Genomic DNA, 19,007 nt, shown 5'->3' with positions numbered 1-19,007 from the left:
TAATATTTATATATTATTTATTTAATTTTTGTAACTTCTTTTTCTTTAATTTGTTTTGTTTTTATTATATATTTTTAAAATTGTTTTAAAATTTCTTTTTTCTTCATATTATAAATAATTTTTTGTTCGATTTAAAATTATTTATAATTCTTTTCGTTTCATAACAAAACATAATTTTTTCGATTTAATTAAATAATATTTATTTATAATTTTAATTACTTCAATTTAATTCTAAAAAACTTTATAATAGCTTTTCTTTTTATTTTTGCCTGCAATTTTTTTGTCTATAATATTAATTATTGAATTAATAATAATTAAATCTTGATCAATGTATGTTATATTCACTCCATACTTTAATGTTTGAGATGAATTTATTTTTTTCAAAAATGGAAAAAAAATCAGGATAGTTACTTAAGGATTATCATTCTCAACTCCGCATCTAAATGGTATTCCATCATGCAAAAATTTAAATATTAGAATATTGAGTAAGAAATAATGGAATAAAGCATAGTCTCAAAAAATTAAGTGAACCAAATTGTAACTATAATCTTACATCAACACAAATAAAAAAAATTAAATGATTTAACAAATTAAAGAATAAAAGAAATTGCAGGCGAAAATAAAAAATATTATTATAAGGTTTTTAATTAAATTAAAATTAAATATTATTTAATTAAAATTAAAAAATTACGTTTTATCATAAAATGAAAAGAATTAAAAATAATTTTAAATCGAACAAAAAACTTTTATAATATGAAGAAAAAAGAAATTTTAAAATAATTTTCAAAAAAATATAATAAAAACAAAACAAATTAAATAAAAGAAAGTTACAAAAATTAAATAAATAATATATAAATATTATTTAATTAAAATTGAAAAAATTAAGTTTTATCATAAAAAAAAGAATTAAAAAGAATTTTAAATCCAAAAAAAATATTTATAATATCAACAAAACAAATTTAAAAGAAAAAAGAAAAATAAATGAGAAAAAAACAAAAAAATTATCTCCACAGGTGGAGAGAATTTCTCCATCCACGGAGAGAAATCTCTCCACATGGAGAGACACACGTATGGTCCGTGGATGGAAATATTTTCTCCATGCATAGCGAGAATTTTTTCCCTCATTTATTTATTTATTTTCTTTATATTATAAATATTTTTTTCGATTTAAAATTCTTTTTAATTGTTTTCTCTTTATGATAAAACTTAATTCTAATTTTAATTAAATAATATTTATATATTCTTTATTTGATTTTCGTAACTTTTTTTTGTTTAATTTGTTTTGTTTTTATTATATTTTTTTAAAAATTGTTTTAAATTTCTTTTTTTATATCATAAATAAATTTTCGTTCGATTTAATTAAAATTAAAAATTAATGTTTTATAAAGTTATTGTAAAAAAAACTTTATAATAACTTTATAATTAAATATTATTTAATTAAAATAAAAAATTTAGTTTTGTCATAAAATGAAAAGAATTAAAAAGAATTTTAAATCGAACAAAAAATTATTTATAACATGAACAAAAAAGAAATTCTAAAACAATTTTAAAAAAAATAATAATAACAACAAAACAAATTAAACAAAATAAATTTATGAAAATTAAATAAAGAATATATAAATTAACTCTAATTAAGCTTAAAATCATCTTTCTTCACGTCAATTGTATCCAAGTGAGATTTTCATATAATTAATATATTTACACTAGATTATGTAGATATCAACTCAATTTAATAATAAATCACTAAGTTTACAAAGATTATACAAGTGTATAAATACACTTATTATATACATGATAGAATTATTCATTCAAATCACGACACTCGAACCTCAAGCCACACAAGTCGAGGTGTTGTAAATTAAATGGACAATCCTACCACATTTGTATATAGGGATCATTCTATCGGAGTTTTTCTCCGTGATGAGAATAAAGTGGTCCACATATGTTTCTTTTTTTTCTTTTTCTTTTTATTTTTATTAGACATCCTAATTAGCCAATGGATTGATAGTATTCATCATTTGCTTTCTTCCCGTTGAGATAATATGATTTCATAATATGTAACTTTAAGTTTTGAATAAAGAAGGATGAAAAAAAATTAAAGTGAATGACCTAAGTAGTTGGAACTTATCTTGTGCTTTATGGTTTCATGTAATTACAAAGTAGAAAGAAGCACGTTGAAATAATGCTCTACGAAAGAAGAAGAAATAAGTTTCTTTGAGGAATGCACTAACTTTGCACCAACTCTTTGAATGACTCTGATGTCTTTTCCTTTTTCATTTCAGGATAATAATGCTATTTATCATTATTAATATTTAGTATGGATTTAAGTGACATTAATGAATATTACCTTAAAAGAAGGAAAATAAGTCACATTTAAAATATCGTATCAATTACTTTTACTGATTTACCTATATTGGCTCTATAGCACTGCTACATAGTGCAATATTCATACGGGGATAGAGATTTGAAAAAAAAATAAAAATAAAAAAATCACGTGTTTGGGTTCAATCCAATGTAAGTCTACCTCAAAATTTTTGAAAATAAATATGTAGTGTTACATTGAAAATATACAAAGATAGCTTTGCAATCCTTAATTCTCCTTCTGCAGTGTTCTTTTTATCAATTACCCAAAGTCTTTTGTTCATCCAATCAAATTCGGGCAAAGACCTAGCCGAAGCAGCCCAACTAATTCAATAGAAACCGGTGGCTCAAGCCTAACCGTCTATTTAAAACGTCATCATCCGTCGGATCTAGGTCATGGTGTTAGGGTTTTAATTCTACAAAGACCATAACTTTTAGCAGTAACGAGCATCTAGAGAGGAGACGGGTGGGAAGAGAGAGGTCCCGACGATGGTGCAGCGCCTCACATATCGCAAAAGGCATAGCTATGCTACAAAATCCAACCAGCACCGGATCGTCAAAACTCCCGGTATCCATTTTTCTTATACGTACATACAACTATATTTATATTTATATGTGAATATGATTTGTATCGTTTTAATCTGTTTTGCTAATGTGTGTAGATATTTGATGTAATTATTTATCTGTAAACGTGTATACAGGTGGGAAGTTGGTATATCAGAGCACCAAGAAGAGGGCAAGCGGGCCCAAATGTCCCGTTACTGGCAAGAGAATTCAAGGGGTAATGCAGTTAATTTGTACTTGATATTTGTATATGAAAATGTTAGTCCCGTTAGTGGCAAGTGAATGCTGAAAGGGTTTTGGATTACCTAACTTTTTTGATACATGATTTGGCTAAGGGACTAGTTTATCGAGTTTGAGTTGTGGCCTGTTCTTATAATGAATGCTAAAGTCTCTTTAGGCTTTATGTTCATTTGATCGTGTTATATGTGGATTTTGATTTCTGCTGTAGTTTCAGTTGCGTTAGCTGGAAATGTTATTCGTTACAGGTTCGAATTTGGAAGTGGAGTCTAAAAAGAGGGTTCTTTTAACCTTCCTCCTTTCTGGAATAAATATGAGATGAGGTATCTTGAATTGATTTGGGTTGGAAACTTGGAGAGCCAAGAAAATAAGATGTTGATTCTGGCAACTATAGCATGTTATGGAATATGCACATTCAAGCTAACTTTTGGACTAGTAACTACGGTTGAAGTTTTGGGCAGACTCATGGTGAAGCAATCAGTTCAAAGAATTAATGTCAACTTGTAATTATCGTTTACAAAAAACATTTGTCCTGTGTATTTTATGTTAGTATACCGGTGACTAATCAGGGGATCTTAAGTAGCTGAAAATATCTCACTAGTAAAGAGTTCTTGTGACAATTATGGAGCTTTGACTTACCATCTATCCTGTTATAGATATTAAAATCTTACATACGGAGCCGGCTTTTGTATTTATTTGTATCTTTTAACCAGTATAAACTATGCATATCATCTGGATTGTGGATCACCTTTTTAGGTAAATATGGCACTATAAGGATTTTTATGCTATCAATTTAGCTCATTAATCTCTCAAATATTTAGACAGATAATGATAGGGCAGAAAGTTTTAATTTTTATACAATTCCATTATTTCCACCTTCCACATACCGAAAAATAAAAATATTGGATAACTTCTTGTTGGCATCGATTTATTATTTTTGTAAATGATTGTGATGGTGATATCTTTCATTCAATGGTGTATGCATAATGAAAGTTTAATTTCTTGATAATTAAAGTTAAAACATTCGGAATAAAACTGATCCGAACAGTTCTATTTTGACGGGTACATTTGTTTGATGTTTGTCTTTGTGCACTCTGTGGTGAATTATTCCTAGGTGATGTTCTTTTCTTTGATGATTTCAGTCTTCAGTTACTGCTATTCCTTGAGCGCCTGACTTGTAGAGCAAATATTTTTGGGAAATTATTTCATAATATAAAATCTTGACAATATAGATTAATCTTACTGGAAGAGATTTGTTTTTTATACCACTGTTTGCTACATTTTTATAATTGTATGATAGATCTGGACATGGTAAATGAATTTGAAGGAAAAGAATTATAATTTGAAGACTACAGTCAAGTTGATTTTTTATTTGAAGGATTTAGCATAAATGAAGTTTGATTCGAAGGAAAAGTAGGGGCAATGGATAAATGGATACAAGCTCCTAAATGTTCCCAAAAAAAGGAGCAAGCTGCTAAATTATTTCATAATATAAAATCATGAAAATATTGATTAAGCTTACTGGAGGGGGTTTGTTTTTAATTCGACTATTTGCCACTTTTTTATATATGTATGATAGATCTGGACATGGTAAATGAATTTGAAGGTAAAGAATTATAATTTGAAGACTAGAGTTGAATTGATTTTTCATTTGAAGGATTTAGCATAAATAAATTTTTATTGAAGGAAAAGTAAGTGCAATGGATTGAAGGATGCAAGCTGCTAAATTTTGCCAAAAATAGGAGCAACCTACGTTAGCCAATTTTTACTGTTTTGTTTCTGTGATTTAGCAATTACAGTAGATGTTTTTGTGGGTGCTGTTGACTTGTAATGAAAATGCCATTGCTATTTTGCAGATTCCTCAGTTGAGACCTGCTGAATATAAGAGGTCCAGATTATCTAGGAATAGGAGGACCGTGAACCGTGCCTATGGCGGTGTATTATCCAGTGGTGCTGTGAGAGAAAGGTCTGTTCACAAGGACTTTCTCGTTGAGACACGGAGTCAATGAATTACTATTTTTTGATTTTACCTCTGTTCAACTGAGGCCAAATTTCTCGTGTTTCTTTTTTGGTTCTCAGGATTATTCGTGCTTTCCTAGTCGAAGAGCAAAAGATTGTGAAGAAAGTTTTGAAGATTCAGAAGGCAAAAGAAAAGCTGGCAACAAAGAGCTAAGAATTTTTACTTTTTCTATTGTCATCTTAAACAAGTTTTGACATTGAAAATGATTTAGTAATGTACTTTAAATCATTATACTGTTATCATTCTACTTCTGAATGAGCTCATTTCTTTATTAAGCCATCATTTATAAAACATCATTTTTACTGTTTAAGCAATTGTTTTTTAAGATGAAATCCAGGGTGTGGTTTGCATCGGTCTTTCTCCGGTTGTCTCGATTGTATTTGCATAAGTTAATGTCTGGGAGGTGTTTATAAATGATTTAAATTATAAATAAGTAGAAATGAGTGTATTAAAGCGGATAATATTTGTGAGTTCCTCAGAATGTGTCAATAAAAAGGGATTTGAGTGTCTAAAAACTTGAGCAAAACATATTTTAAGAGTTCAACAGAAGCAGCCCAATGCTTTTCATTATACATGATAATTTATTCTTATACCTATATTCATCATATGAGTATAAAATAAGTCGAACAGACACATTATTGAATACAGCATAGCATTCTCAATTGGTTGGAAATTTCAGGGCAGCTTGTATGAACTTCTGCAGAAAAGAAACCAGCTCATCATGTGGGGGTGTAATCTCTTTCACAACAGGCAGTTCCGTTAAATCTGTGACCCACTTGAATATTAGAGGGTATTTTTCAGGGTCAATAATCTAAACACCAAGAAACTCTTCTTGTGCTCTGAAGGCACCAAGTGTTGCAACCATCATTATATCTAGGAGATCCAAATTCTGACCATGGAAATTAAGTTTTTTCTCTGCAAAGGAGCTACTCTTTATTCCCTCTTCTAAAACCCTCAGTTTCTCACACACATTTTCAAAGGCCATCTTCTGCGATGCTTCACCGTCTGAATTGAAGAGTTTTCCCATGCTTTCTAATACCTGCTTTCACATAGAATTCATATTGATTCTCAAGTCTTGGTAAGGGAGAGGTTTGTCGATTTTTGTCAAGAGTTCGCGTTTAAGTCCTTGTTATGTCAGTAAGATACACAGATAATAATATCAATGCTGTGTAGCACTACTGATGCTCAATGCCAAGTCTAGGTAATATTGAACTTCGCACTTTCTGCAATTTATTGAAAGATATATAAATATGACGAGTTTATTGACATCTAGATTGGTGCTAAATATCATTATTTAAGACAAAATTATGTTAGCGTATGCGGCCTTTCACTAAGGTATGGATGCCTTATTTGTATACTTAACAACCAGGGCTCTTCTCATTGTTGGATGAGGACTCGTACAAAAAATCGATTGTCAATGAAGCACAAAATAAGAACATCACCTACCTGTTGGACATAACCAACCCAGAAATGAAGTGTGGCGCTTTTATAAGGATCGTCTGGCAAAAGTCGAGGCTCATAATTCCACGTTTCATCAATGTATTCAAGAATAACGAGTGATTCAGCTATAGGTTTTCCTTGGTGAACAAGAACAGGGATCTTCTTGTAAACAGGATTGTGCTTGAGGAGCAAATCACTCTTGTTGCTTAAATTTTCTTCTACATAGTCAAAGGGTATTCCTTTGATTTTGAGAGCCAATTCAACTCTCTTTGAATAAGTGCTTGACCACGTACCATGTCCAATTACTTTGTTTTCCTCTCCCATCTTATATTTTTCTTGGATGCCTTTGATCTAGACCATATGCCTTTATATAGAATTCCAACTATAAGTTTGATTAATTAATTTCTTGGATGGCAACACGATACACGGATGGTCAAACATTGGACAAAAGGATAAACTAATAACACTCAAATTGCTAAATCTTGGCTTGTGGATCAAGGAACACTGACCGCAATCCAGTTTTATTGATATACAATTATATATAACCTACATAATTAACAAACATATTATGTTAATATTTTATACGGTTGTGTATTTTTCATATTTCAACCTTTTACAATTTCATTTTCAACCTTTACAAAATGTAACGAATTTACCCTGAAATCTTTATTAAACGTATATCTCAACCTTTTAATTATGTAACGAAATGCGTGCTTCCCTCAATTTTGGCCATTGAATGATGGATTTGTCGTCCTCTTTAAATAATAAATAGAAAAGTTAAAAAACAAACGAAAATAAGGAATTGAGTCTCATAAATTTTCAAAAAGTATAAATAAATCCAACTTAAAATAATTGAATAACGTATTAATGCACGAAAAGATGAATTTAGAAAAGTAATTTTTTTTTATCTTCGTCATCATGTTCATTCTCCGACAGTCAAACACCACTTCTACAAATACAATCACGTCGATAACGATGATGGCATTGCCTCACTTTCAAAAAAATTAATTCAAAAATATAAAAAGGTATTTTCCCATAACACAATCCACCGCTCATCGCAGAGATGGATGGAGGGGGGTCCCACTCCCCCACGCCCCTCTCAAGGGCCCAAAATTTTTCTTAAAAGGTATTTTTTTTTTTTTTTTTTTTTTACGTGTAATTTTTTTTTTCGCATGTAGTCCGACCTGAAATTTTCTAATCCAATTCTGGATCTGTTCATGGAGCAACGTAACAGAACCTCCACAGACGGTGGATATTTCACCAATCCTCCACCATCCTTTTGCAATAATAAAATCATAGAAAAGGTTTAGGGTTCTTGAAAATAAATCACTATTTAGGTTATGAAATGGCTCTTACAAATGGATAGTGCAGGGCTAGTGAGGTGCCCATCTTCAATGGTGATTCTGCTGCGTTGGGTGGTAGGACCTGTTGGGAAAACAAATATATTTTTATTTTTATTTTTTGTTTTTTCTGAAATAAATTTTCTACGGTATTGGTGATACTGATGTCGCTGGAGTTTTTGCATTTGTGCATATGGTCTTTGATCTTGTGTGAGTGTGTGGTTGGGTTGAGTTTGTGGGTGATTGGGATTTAAGATGAAATATTCACTTTTTCTATTTTTTTTTTTGTCTAATATGTATTTAATTCTTTTAACTGAAATTTAATTGTATTTTTGAAAAGTTATGTGATTTCCCTTGTAATTTCTCTCTCTTCTAATTTACTTACTTACTTATTTATTTATTTATTTTGTTATTTAAATAGGAGGACAACTCCACAATTTTAAAGATCAAAATGGAAGGAATGATGAGTTTTGCTACATAATTAAAAGTTTGGATATATATTAATTATATCGATCATCGTCCTTTCAAATTTTTGGAAAATTTTAGGCCAAATTTTTAAATCTAGATCATTCAAGGATAATTTTTTTAAAAAAAATTAATTTATATCTTAATTGGGTAATTCATTTACTAAGCTGATGTAATGATAATATTAAGCTATTATTTTGGTTTTGGTACATAATCCATCTTTTGACCATCACATTATAAATTTGATATAACGTACAAAATATATTATCGTCTAATCTCAATCAAAATTATTATATAATAAAAAGTGATAGTTTATCACATTTTTCTAAAATAAAGAACTTCAACGTACAAAATATATTGTTGTTCCATCTCAGGTTGGTTTGTGTTCATTATTGGATGTAAATGCCTAAAGTAAGCTGAATTGCAATTGTAGATAGACTCATTCCAGGCTGAGCCGAGCATACTACTAGATCCAATAGTTTAAGATTTTTTTTTTTTTAATGTTTTAATTTGCTTAGTTATAAAAGAAAATTAATAAATAAAGAATAACATGAGAAAGATCTTGTCACGAGGAATTCTGCAAAAATGTGTCTTCCACATTAAAATCCGATAAATGAGATTTCAAATTGGAAGTTTGGTAGATTGCTAGTCTATATAAATAAGTTAGCTAGTGACATACTTGATTATGAATCGTACTTGTTTGACTTAGCCCTCGTTTGAACCTCATTATTTCTTATTACATTAAATTAAATTTTTCTTTCTCTTACTTTTAACTACATAATCTTCAATAAAATAATATCACACGTAAATAAAAAAACTTTTCAACCACTCATTTTTAAAAAAAATACTATTTATCTCATTATAATCTACAAATAATGGGGCTCAAACGGCCCCTTAGATTTTCATGCTTGGCGTAAAACAAAAAGAATTGAATTTAACCTATAATTATATTAGTGGTCACAGCAGGAGAATTTAATCACCAAATTCTGGACGAGATACTACCATTAAATAAACCACTAATTGTGCGTGTATTGATATATGCACCATCAATTGATTTTAAGGAAAATGAGTTGGGATGGCCACCACTAAAACACATTTTGTTCAACTGGCTCTTGACTAAAATTATAAAAATGAAAGGAGTTTTAATTATTTAAAAATGTTAAAAGACTTGTTAAACAAAAATGAAGAAGAGATTGAAATTTTTTTCTAAATTTGCTAGAACCGTGAATTGAACCTTGGATGGCAAGAAAATATTTTTTGATTTTGATGTGCAAAGTATATTTGTATTACATTTCAAAAAATTATTTCCTTTTCATTTCAAAAATAAAATTTAACAATAACCCACTGGTTGAACCATTGACCCGGTGACTTGGTGGTTTTTTCTGAGTCGATCATCTGGTTGGTTTTAATAACTATGCATTCATATTCTAACACACACCTTCTCTTCAAATTCAAAAAATCTCCCTCTTCAAAATTATCTTTTCCTTAGAATTTCAACACTTCTTTTTAATTTTAAACCCATTTCTTCTCCATAGTTAATCTCTGGTTCACCCAAAGTTTTAACATTTTTCACAACTTAGCAACTAGTCGAAAATAATTACTAAGTCATTTATTCATTAGACACCTATTATAACACACGAAATTTTTTTAAAATAAATTTTATCGTTATATTTTGAAAAAAAAAATGGACAAAAAAATATTTTTTAAATTCATATCTTATTTAGAGTCCAATAATTAGATTTTGATAAGAACAATATAGTATATCGATATTTGATTCATTTTAAAGCTTGTAATTAATAAGAACTATTCGACTCGAAAAAAAGCCAATTCGGATAAGCCAGCACCAAGATATTGCAGTTTGAAAAAAATTGTAAAATATAACTTATCAACGTAATAAAAATGTGGAATGGAAATGAACGGCCGACACTGTTTCACCGATTTGCATAACTACATTGAAATTGTTCTAGAGACATAAAATGACTTCGATATTGTTTCAACATCAAATACACTCTGCTTAACTGATTTGTATAACGATATTGAACTCGTTCCTGCAATACAAAAAATGATGTATATGTCGTTTTGATTCGAACACACATTGATTCACTGTTTAATAGGCTTAGATGCATGCCATGGAATAAGTAAACAACATTTATGTCATTTCAATACAATTTTCGACGACAATGATATTGTTCCCGTTCAAATCGTAACTATAATGTCATATATACCGTTTCAGGAGTAGTTATACTTGAACGTTATAACTATGATATTAAATGTAATTGAAATTTATATATTTTCATGACTTTTTATAATTTTCAAGTTTACGTATTGTACATGTCCAGAATTTGAATATTATGCCTATTCATGTAATGATATACACTTCGTTCCGGTGACACATAAAGTAGTTGATGTCGTTCTAGTATAAAATGCTCTAATTCTAATAACGATTTTGAAATTTTTTTTGAGGCACAAAATAATAACTAGAACGACATATGTATCGTTTCTTTTCAAATTTAACGAGTTTGAAATCGTTACAGTTAAAATGATAATTATAACGACACATGATGACCGAAAGAAGGCATCAAGTAGACTGATAGCACTCGAATGGTTCAAAACGAGCAAATATAGATACTATCTTTCTTTCTATTGAATAAGATCGAACTCATTTAATGACTTGTTTTATCATCCTACGTACGACAAATATATGTCAGGTGTTTTTATAATTATCGTTTTATATAAAGTAAAACGATATATATTTATATCGTCTTAGTTAAGATTTAAACTAAAGTGATATTAATGTTATCAAAATTGTACTGAAACGATAATAGTATCATTATATATAAACCCACAAAATAAGACAACAACATCCAAATTGTTATAGTACAAATTTAAAGAGTATGAAATCATTCCAATTCAAATCACAATGATAACAAAATAGATATCGTTTATTTTTCTATAAAACGATATTTATATCGTTTTGGCTAAATATAAAAATTCAACCATTCACGACCACTTGTTATACCTTCAGCATACGGAGGATGATCGAAAAAGGTTATTAAGTGGATTAATACCACTCAAAAAAAGCGAACAATGATATTTTCTATCAGAATAGTTCGAAGGTGGTATACAATCATAAGAACAAAAATGTTCTTATAGTTTCTTTCAAGAGAGATCGAACCCACTTGATTACCTATTTTGATCATCCTACATATATCAGATACATGTCTGGTGGTCGTGGACGATCGAATTGTTATTTTTAGCAGAAACGATAAAATTGTCGTTTTATTTTAACTGAAATGATATGTATGTAGTTTCAATATGATTTAAGCTAAAACGATATTAACGTCGGCAAACTTGTATAGAACGATAATGATATCGTTATGTATCAAAATCACTAATGAAGTAAAGACATTCATATCGTTTTAGTACAAATTTGATGAATTTGAAATCGTTCCAATTCAAATCACAAGTATAATGACCTAGATATCGTTTTTTTCATATAAAATGATAACTATATCGTTCTAGCTAAAAATAATGATTCGACCGTTCACTACCACCCATCATGCTTCTAACATACGTAGGACGATCGAAATAGGTCATTAAGTGGGTTGATACCACTTGAATGACTTAGAAAGAGCGAACGAAGAATAATAAATAGATTATCGCCAGTGTAGATGATAGTGAACCCTTGAATTCATGGTCTAATAGAATACATATTTTACTTCATTACTTATTGAATCGATTATGATTTATGAAAATGATGAATAACATTATTCGTTTGCAAATCATTTCCATCATATTACAATTTCAAAATAATGCAAAACTAAAAGCATCTTATGTCATTGTTGTGAAAAAAGAAGGTAAAGGTTTAGTTTCGATTTTCATATTATCTTTAGTCTCTAACTTGTGAATTTTTAGAAATCGGTGTAAACAAATGCTTGAAGAGGACCTAGGATGCAATGACTTGGACAACTCAATTGAAGATAACGTAAAAGTCATCTAGGCTTGTACCTAAGCCTGCAAAGTTGGCGTGCGTCCGATTTGAAGTATGATGTCTATGTCGTTACGTATAGTCATAACGACTTATATGTCGTTACCAAAATAAATTAAGCACTGTGCATTTTATACTGGAATGATGCATAAATCTTTTTTGCTATAGGAATAATTTTAATATCGTCACGTTGTTCAGTGCATTTTTTTATTGAAAGGACATCTATATCGTTTTGAACTTTACGAACGACTTCAATGTCATTCTTAAAATGAGTGCATTTTTGTACTAGAACGACTTATATGTCGTTTATGTATAGCCATAACGAATTTTATGTCGTTACCAAAATAAGTTAAACAGTGTGTATTTCATACTGAAACGATATATTAATCGTTTTTTATTATAGGAACGGTTTCAATATCGTATATATCGTTTTGTGCTTCAGGACGACTTCAATAGCGTAATTAGAATCAATACATTTTTGTACCTCAACAATCTTAAATATTTTATTTCGGAATGAAGAAAATGTATATCGTCATTAAATTGAATGCATTTACATTAACTGTAACTATATGAACGTCGTTTGTATTTAATGTAAAAAAAAAAAAAGCACGAAAACATAAAATGACTTTAATGTCATTTCAATAATACAAAAATATTTCAATATCACAATGATTACAAAATTTAATAAATCATCTTGTGTTTCAATAAGTACAAAATTACAAAGTTACAAATCAGGACAATTTTACAACCTTAAATTTCAATACTAGCTGATAAACTTGTGCAAGTGAATCGAACATGACCAATTTCTTGCACCTACTGCATTTACGAGGCATACGAGGCTTTCCGGCTGATCGTTTCCTCTTTTTTGATGGTTGTCCACCCTATCTTCTTGCCAATGGTGAAAATACTTCTCTAGCCATCACATGAAGGGGAATTAGCCGTTCGACCTCATTTGGCAAATGATATACGAATATAGAATACGCTTGCTTCCAACAAATATTAGTATAAAAGTGACTACATAAGTTATAACCGTCATCTCTTTTAAACCTCACGATAGCAATTGCATGCACACATGGAAACTAGTCGAGATTACGGGTCTTTTCATCTAAGTCCACAAAGTGGTGTTCTAAAATGTCACCAACATGATAAATGTCTGGAGATACTTGATTTAAGATTCATCCATGGGTAACTCTATATCATTGTCATCTGCTATAGTAAAATTATTGTTGCCATCCACTCTTCTAGGACTATCTCCACTTACATCAAAATCATTACAATCGACAAATATTCCATCACCATTGTAATGGTTAGCATCGTCGTCCGTTCAATCATGTTCATCCTCGTTCTTCATATTTGTAATTTGTCATCTACCCTCTATTAGTAATAAACATCATTCACCACCGAAATCTTCTTGATTTTCAACTTCATTCGAAAGAGTTACACTAAGAAAAATTTCTTTACAGACAGATAGAAACCACTTCACATTGTTGTCACAATCAATTATGGTCGGAGCAGCTGAAGCTTTAGACATTATAGGAGCAAGAGCTAAAATCTCCATTTTATACAACATTGTATTGACGTTCAACACCTCTTTGACTTTATCATATAATTCTACATAAGAAATAGTTTTCGCAATAAGAATAGTGGTTGTTTTTCCTTTTCCATTCCCCGCATATTTTCATTTCCATACACCTTCAACCGACTGCTCATATTCAATTGGAAAACAAACTGATATCCATACCATACTAGCGGTGTCCATAATTGTAATTCACTATAAAAATTTCATCAAATTTCAAACATTGTACAATACTGATAACGATATGTAAGTCGTTATGTACAGACGAAAATCAAATGTATGTTTTACAGTAGACTAATAAAAAGAATAGCTAAACATGTATTTGCCCACTTACATTTTACTCTAACCGATATCAATGATGGGTAATGAGAAATGGGTTGGGAGGTAATCCATATCAAAACTCTAATCTAATGATAAAATTAATTTAAAATCATTGTTCACAAATAAAAATCATAAACATATATACAACAATATGAAGCAATTATTCAAAACACTAGACAAAGAAGCTAACCCAAAAATTGAAAATTACAACACCATCTTCTTCTCCAAATGCCTAATAATAATATTGCAAGATTTTATTACTCACTTCAACCAAATGAGTGTTCAAGAAAAGGGGAATGTAGAGTTTATGGTTTCATTAAGTAGAGAAAAACGATGACAAAGAAATGAATTGCATATCTCTACAGCCGATTTTTGAAGAGCAAATGGAAGGAAGATAGAATTTAATTGGGGTCAAATGAGAATTAAGACAGCAATGTCTTTTTGTATGTAAGGCCATTTTTGTCATTTACAAATTATATTTTCCATTTTTCATATCTTTACGCCTTCTACCCAAAAAACTTAGGTCGCGGTTGGTTTGTTGTTTTTGGGCCATTTTCCATTTTCTGTTTTTGAAAATGCGAAAAACGTGTTTGGTCTGTCGTTTTAGAAAACGCATTTTTGAAAAAGAGTTAAAATTTATAACTGAAAACGCAAAACGACTTTTTATCGTTTTTAGTGTTTTCAGTTATAAATGTCGAAAACGCTCAAAATGCGAAAAACAGGCTGTTTTCGAGAAAAATTAAAAAATCGTTTTGAAAATAAAAATTGAAAATGAAAATGAAAACCAATCGCAGCCTTAGTTTGTGAACTTTTTAAACTAATATTTTGTTGGATTAGGCTTTTTAAATGAAAGCCCTTGATTTTATACCTTTTTTTCTCTATTCGAAATGGCCAATTGTTCCTGCTATCAATCATAGCAGTTGCTATTAGTAGATTCCCGCACTTTTCAAAATTTGGCTACTTTTCTTTGTCGCCGTCTCTCATGAACTGAAATGAATTTTATCAAAAATCATTCCTTTAAATCCAAAAACATCTTGTTTTCACGCTGTAATTTTAAATCTTCGGTTGCATTACTTGAAAATCTGCCATTCAAAACTGAGCCGCATGCCGAAAATGACATTAAACTCAACCCAGTAAATTTCCTCAACAATCAGTCCAAATCAAGAAACTTAACACTCATAGAAACCAAAATCACGCATGCCCTTTTACTCAAAACATGTGTATTTTACTCCGATATCTTTACCACCAACAATTTGCTCGATTCTTACTTCAAATGTGGTAAGGTGGATTGTGCGTTTCAGTTGTTTGAAAAAATTCCCCAAACAAATATCGTTACGTGGAATTTGATGATTTCAGGATGTAATGAAAATTTTCTTTTTGGAGACTCGTGGTGGGTATTTTGCCAAATGCATCTTTGGGGTATTGGTATGAATCAGTTTACTTACGGGGGTATTCTTTCTGCTTGTTGTGCTTTGGGTAGTGTGGTGTGTGGGGAGCAGGTTTATGGGTTTGTGGTGAAAAATGGGTTCTTTTTAAATGGTTATATTCGTGCTGGAATGATAGATTTATTCTCAAGGAGTTGCAGGTTCAAGGATGCTTTGAGGGTGTTTTATGATGTTTCGTGTGATAATAATGTGGTTTGTTGGAATGCTGTTGTGTCTGGGGCAGTTAAGAATAACGAAAATTGGCTTGCTTTGGATATTTTTGTCCAAATGTGTCGTCTTGGGTTCTTGATGCCAAATGGTTTTACGTTTTCAAGTGTTTTGACTGCCTGTGCTGCACTTGAAGAGCTTGAGTTGGGAAAAGGTGTTCAAGGATGGGTAACCAAATGTGGTGTAGGAGAAGATGTCTTTGTGGGCACTACTATTGTTGATTTGTATGCCAAATGTGGAGCCATGGATGAGGCTGTTAAGCAATTTAAGCAAATGCCTGTTCGCAATGTTGTTTCTTGGACTGCCATAATCTCTGGTTTTGTTCAGCAAGGTGATTCAATTTCTGCTGTTTGGGTTCTTGACAAAATGAGAAAAACAGGAGAAGATATTAACAACTTCACCATCACAAGTGTGCTTGCAGCTTGTGCTAATCTGTCTATGTTTACAGAGGCAATGCAGATCCATTGTTTGATTTTAAAGATCGGACTCTATTCAGATTCAGCAGTGAAAGCATCTTTGATAAATATGTACTCGAAAATTGGAGTGGTTAATTTATCTGAGATGGTGTTTGCAGAGACTCAAAGGTCGAAGCAACTAGGAGTTTGGACTAATATGATATCTGCATTTGCTCAGAACGGACGTTCTGAAAAAGCAATTAACCTGTTTCAGATAATGTTGAAAGAGGGTATGGTACCTGATAAATTCAGTACTTCCAGTATCTTGAGCATCGTGGACTGTCTAACTTTAGGAAGACAGATTCATGGCTATACTCTTAAAGCTGACATGGCCTCTGATGTTTCTGTGGGTAGTTCTCTTTTCACGATGTACTCAAAATGTGGTAACTTAGAGGACTCTTACAAATTTTTTGATAAACTCGAAGGTAAAGATAATCTTTCATGGGCCTCTATGATTGCTGGCTTCGCAGAACATGGATTAGCGGATAAGGCGATTATGCTGTTCAGAGAGAGATTGTTAGAAGAATTCATTCCTGATGAAATGAGTTTATCTGCTGTTCTAAGTGCGTGCTCTGCTCTTCGTTCCTTGAAGATAGGCAAAGTAATTCATGGTTTCGCTCTTCGATATGGCTTTGGTGAGCAGATGATCATTGATGGAGCACTTGTGAATATGTACTCAAAATGTGGTGATCTCAATTCAGCAAAGATAGTTTTTAAATTGATGCCTTTTAAAGACCAGGTTTCTTGTTCCTCATTAGTTTCAGGGTATTCCCAAAGTGGATATATTGAGGAGGCTCTGCAGCTTTTCCATGAAATTCTTCTATCTGATTTGAATATTGACGCCTTCACAATTTCATCTATACTTGGGGCTGTTTCCCTCTTAAATATGCCAGACACTGGTACTCAGTTGAATGCACATATTATAAAAATGGGAATAGAGTCAGAAGCTTCAGTAGGAAGTTCACTTGTTACGATGTATTCAAAATGTGGAAACTTCGAAGATTGCAGTAAAGTGTTCCAACAGATAAAAAATCCTGATTTAGTTTGCTGGACAACGATGATCACAAGCTACGCTGAACATGGGAAAGGGTCAGAAGCTTTACACGTATATGACCTTATGAGAAAGTCAGAAATAATGCCAGACTCGGTGACTTTCGTTGGTGTTTTATCTGCTTGCAGTCATGCAGGTTTAGTTGAAGAAGGGTATTTCCATCTAAATTCAATGTCTAGAGAGTACGGAATTGAGCCTGGTTACCGGCATTATGCCTGTATGGTGGATGTTCTTGGTCGTGCAGGAAAACTAGAAGAGGCTGAGAGGTTTATTTCTAACATGCCTATAGAACCTGATGCTTTAGTGTGGGGAACACTACTTGCTGCTTGTAGAGTTCATGGCGATATTGAGCTTGGGAAGCTCTCTGCTGAAAAGATCATGGAATTAGGGCCTTCTGATGCTGGATCTCATGTTTCATTGTCAAATATCTGTGCTGATGCAGGCCAGTGGGAAGATGTACTGAAAATCAGAGCTTCCATTATAGAAACTGGAGTTTGGAAGGAACCTGGATGGAGTTCTGTATGAAGCGTAGCCTGACCTTTGGGGTAAAGATTTATTATTCCCTGACCTTAATTAAATTTTCCATTCGAATATTGCCAAACTGTTTTTTAGGGAGATTGTTAGATTGCATGGAGTTCCCTAGTCTATCACATCAGACCGGGATACAAAATATTTGGGGGACTTTCGGATTACTTTGTGAAAGTTGTTTGGAACCAATTTGAATCAAAGCAGCACTGCACATCCCTAAACTGATAGACAAATTGAGATTACTAACCGTACCCTTGGAAATACGGTTCGAAGTGTTTGTGGAGATAAACCTAAACAGTGGGATCTTGCACTACTTCAAGTGGATTTTGCATATAACAGCGTAGTTCATACCGTTAGGGTCGGTCTCGTTTGCTATTGTGTATACAAAGGTTCCTTACCGTGCGGTGGATCTAGTGAAATTGCCTAAAGGTGATAATAGGGGTGTCGCTGCTGAACATCTGACAAAAAAGGTGTTAGCAATCTGTGATGAAGTAAAACAGAAGTTGGAGAAAACTAATGCGAAGTATAAGGCAGCAACAGATTCACATCGATAGGATAAACAATTTCAAAAAGGGGTCCCAGTGATGATGTTTTTGAGAAAGGAGAGATTTCCTGTTGGTACTTGCAACAAGCTGAAACCAAGAAAGAATGGGCCTTTCAAAGTGTTTAAGCCGATTAACAACAATGCCCACATTATTGATTTACCAGTTTCTATGAGCATTTCTCGAACGTTCAATGTGGCAGATTTGTATGAGTTTCATAAAGATGATAAGCCTTTATATCCAAATTATAACTTGGGGTCGAGTTCTTCAGAGGTGGAAGAGACTGGTGTAGGACATGTTGGGGAAAATGTACTAGTAGGGGGAAAATTTCCTAACTTCAGATTGGACCCATAAGACCATTCTGAAAAGAAGATGACGAGATGAACAATATTCACAGCTATGCTATGATGTACGATGAATTTCAGCCATTCAAGTTCGTTTAGGACTCGAAAACTGATTTTTAAAGT

At 31.5% G+C, this 19,007-nt stretch overlaps 3 protein-coding genes across 3 annotated transcripts; 2 read left to right on the top strand and 1 right to left on the bottom strand.

Annotated features, from left to right (window-relative positions):
* Positions 1–2,748: 2,748 nt before the first annotated feature.
* On the top strand, positions 2,749–5,537 carry LOC111367142 (60S ribosomal protein L34-like). The gene is made up of 4 exons (XM_022987870.1): positions 2,749–2,929; positions 3,063–3,142; positions 5,019–5,128; positions 5,242–5,537. Exons 1-4 carry the CDS (start codon positions 2,851–2,853, stop codon positions 5,333–5,335), a joined length of 363 nt encoding a protein of 120 aa, XP_022843638.1. The 5' UTR covers positions 2,749–2,850; the 3' UTR covers positions 5,336–5,537.
* A 456-nt stretch (positions 5,538–5,993) lies between these two features.
* On the bottom strand, positions 5,994–6,946 carry LOC111366595 (glutathione S-transferase U10). The gene is made up of 2 exons (XM_022987323.1): positions 6,629–6,946; positions 5,994–6,221 (listed from the first exon to the last, which is right to left on the bottom strand). Exons 1-2 carry the CDS (start codon positions 6,944–6,946, stop codon positions 5,994–5,996), a joined length of 546 nt encoding a protein of 181 aa, XP_022843091.1.
* Positions 6,947–15,210: 8,264 nt separating this feature from the next.
* LOC111367141 (pentatricopeptide repeat-containing protein At1g74600, chloroplastic) lies at positions 15,211–19,007 on the top strand. The gene has a single exon (XM_022987869.1). It carries the CDS (start codon positions 15,305–15,307, stop codon positions 17,993–17,995), a length of 2,691 nt encoding a protein of 896 aa, XP_022843637.1. The 5' UTR covers positions 15,211–15,304; the 3' UTR covers positions 17,996–19,007.

Source organism: Olea europaea, chromosome 18, assembly GCF_002742605.1.
Source record: "Olea europaea var. sylvestris chromosome 18, O_europaea_v1, whole genome shotgun sequence".
Classification (NCBI taxonomy): Eukaryota; Viridiplantae; Streptophyta; class Magnoliopsida; order Lamiales; family Oleaceae; genus Olea; species Olea europaea.
The sequence above is the reverse complement of the archived record's forward strand: the minus strand, read 5'-3'. Positions and strand labels throughout refer to the sequence as shown.